This window comes from Anthonomus grandis, chromosome 2, assembly GCF_022605725.1.
Source record: "Anthonomus grandis grandis chromosome 2, icAntGran1.3, whole genome shotgun sequence".
Taxonomy (NCBI): domain Eukaryota; kingdom Metazoa; phylum Arthropoda; class Insecta; order Coleoptera; family Curculionidae; genus Anthonomus; species Anthonomus grandis.
The window spans coordinates 18,447,801-18,449,773 of record NC_065547.1 but is presented as its reverse complement, the minus strand read 5'-3'; the positions used below and the strand labels follow the sequence as shown (position 1 = coordinate 18,449,773).

The window sequence follows — 1,973 nt, the reverse complement described above, 5'->3', positions numbered from 1 at the left end:
CATCATCGCCCTCTCTGGGGGAACTGTCACCTTGTCTTCGGTGAGAGGGCTCAGTAACCTACAGCTAGGGGAGCAATGCCGGCGGTAGCATAGGTACCCGTAGGGCCACCCATGCCGGTAAGGTCTCGAAGTGCTGAAGGTGAAGCTAAGAAAGTTCCCACGCAGCGTCTGATCCAGAGCGGACGGCTGCAAACAGCGTCTGTTCTTCATGTCAGGAGCTTCTGATATTCACCATCTTCCAAACCGTTTAACCCACGTGGAAGATTATGGCTAAAAACCTCCGTAAACCATGATGGATTATAAAACAAACGAAATAGTACCCCAGGTGGGTCGATCATCGCATGACAAATCTCACACCAGTAACAAGATCAGCCTCAAGGATTCTGGGGGAGGCAAAAATTCATCCCCTCCACTCTTAAAACAGAACAAATTTAAACTTCACCCAACCACCTATAATATTCGAACAATGAGATCAACCGAACATCTGGAAGAATTAGAGGTGGAACTATCCCATATTAAATGGAACATATTGGGCCTATGCGAAACCAGATTACCGGACGAAAAATGTATCACACTGAAATCAGGCCACCTTTTGTATCGAAACAACAGAGAGGAAAATACACACATTGGCGGAACAGCGATAATGATTCATAAGAGTATAAAGCGGCTAGTTACTAAGATGAAATCCATATCGAGTAGAGTCATTTACATAGTATTAAAGATATCGAAAAGATATAGCGTCCAAATAATTCAAGTATATGCCCCTACAAGCTCTGCACCCGATGATGAGATAGAGAGATTCTACGATGACATTTCACAAGCGCTGACAATAGAAACATCACACTACAAATACATTATTGGCGATTTCAATGCTAAACTAGGAGTACCAGCGGGAAATGGAAATCAATATGTGGGTAAATTCGGACTGGGTTGTACCAACGAACGAGGAGAAAGACTGATCAATTATCTCCAAAAAGAAAGTATGAATTCCTTCTTCAAAAAATCAGAAAAGAGATGTTGGACATGGAGAAGCCCGAACTTAAATACGAAAAACGAGATCGACTACGTACTAACCAATAAAAAGCTTACTATAAAAGACGTTTCGGTCCTAAATCGCTGTGATACTGGTAGCAATCACAAGTTGGTAAGAGCTAAAACAGAAATAAACGTAAAGAGTGAACGAAATAAGCTAATCAAAATACAACCATTTCCCACATCAAAAACAATCCAGGAAAACCGCCAAAAATTCCAAGCTGAACTCAACAAGAAATTTTCTAATAAAGAAGCACCGAACCGCTTAAATATAAACGCCCTAGAAAACAGAATAAGTACTAACATAAAACGACAGCCAAAAAGATATGTGCCACTACCAAGAAAAATAATTAAAAAAAAAAAAAGGAAACTAGAGGCTAAACTCATGGCGAAGAGAAGAAACTTGGAGATTCATGAGTCCCTTTCATGAATACAACGAAATTAACAGATTGATAAAAAAGAAAACAAGGGAAGATTTAAGGCAATACAACACAGAAATGATAACAACGACCATCGAAAACAACAAAAACATGAAAGTACTTAAAACACGTAACAATGATGGACGCCTCCAAATACATCAACGTGTGTGTGTATAACGTGTTTTTTTTTTTTTTTTTTTTTAAGAAAGTTATAGGATCGTTTTGAAATGAAAGCACTGTATAATATCTTATGAGGAAATATAAACTGTCTATTAGTATTATTATTATTTTCAGTTGTCAAACAGGGTTTTATTTTTACTGGCCTGTTAGAACAACAGTTTTTTCAGCCTAGATGTATTGTGTTTTAACAAAATGCGATTATCTTACTGTTACTTAGTATTCGAATATAATTTGTATTTTGTATTTAGAGTTTTTATAAGATAACTCAAATGATAATTTTTTTAATTTAATTTTAATTTTAATTAACTATTTGGGATATGCCAAATAATTTTTAAAATTTCT

The 1,973-nt window shown here is 36.7% G+C and overlaps 1 protein-coding gene across 1 annotated transcript; it reads left to right on the top strand.

Annotated features, from left to right (window-relative positions):
* The first annotated feature begins 292 nt into the window (after nt 1-292).
* On the top strand, nt 293-1,462 carry LOC126750109 (craniofacial development protein 2-like). Its single transcript, XM_050459615.1, has one exon. It carries the CDS (start codon nt 293-295, stop codon nt 1,460-1,462), a length of 1,170 nt encoding a protein of 389 aa, XP_050315572.1.
* The last annotated feature ends 511 nt before the right edge of the window (nt 1,463-1,973 follow it).

What these genes read in the sequence shown, in the direction of transcription:
- LOC126750109 (XM_050459615.1), top strand. Translation starts at nt 293, where the DNA reads ATGGATTATAAAACAAACGAAATAGTACCCCAGGTGGGTCGATCATCG.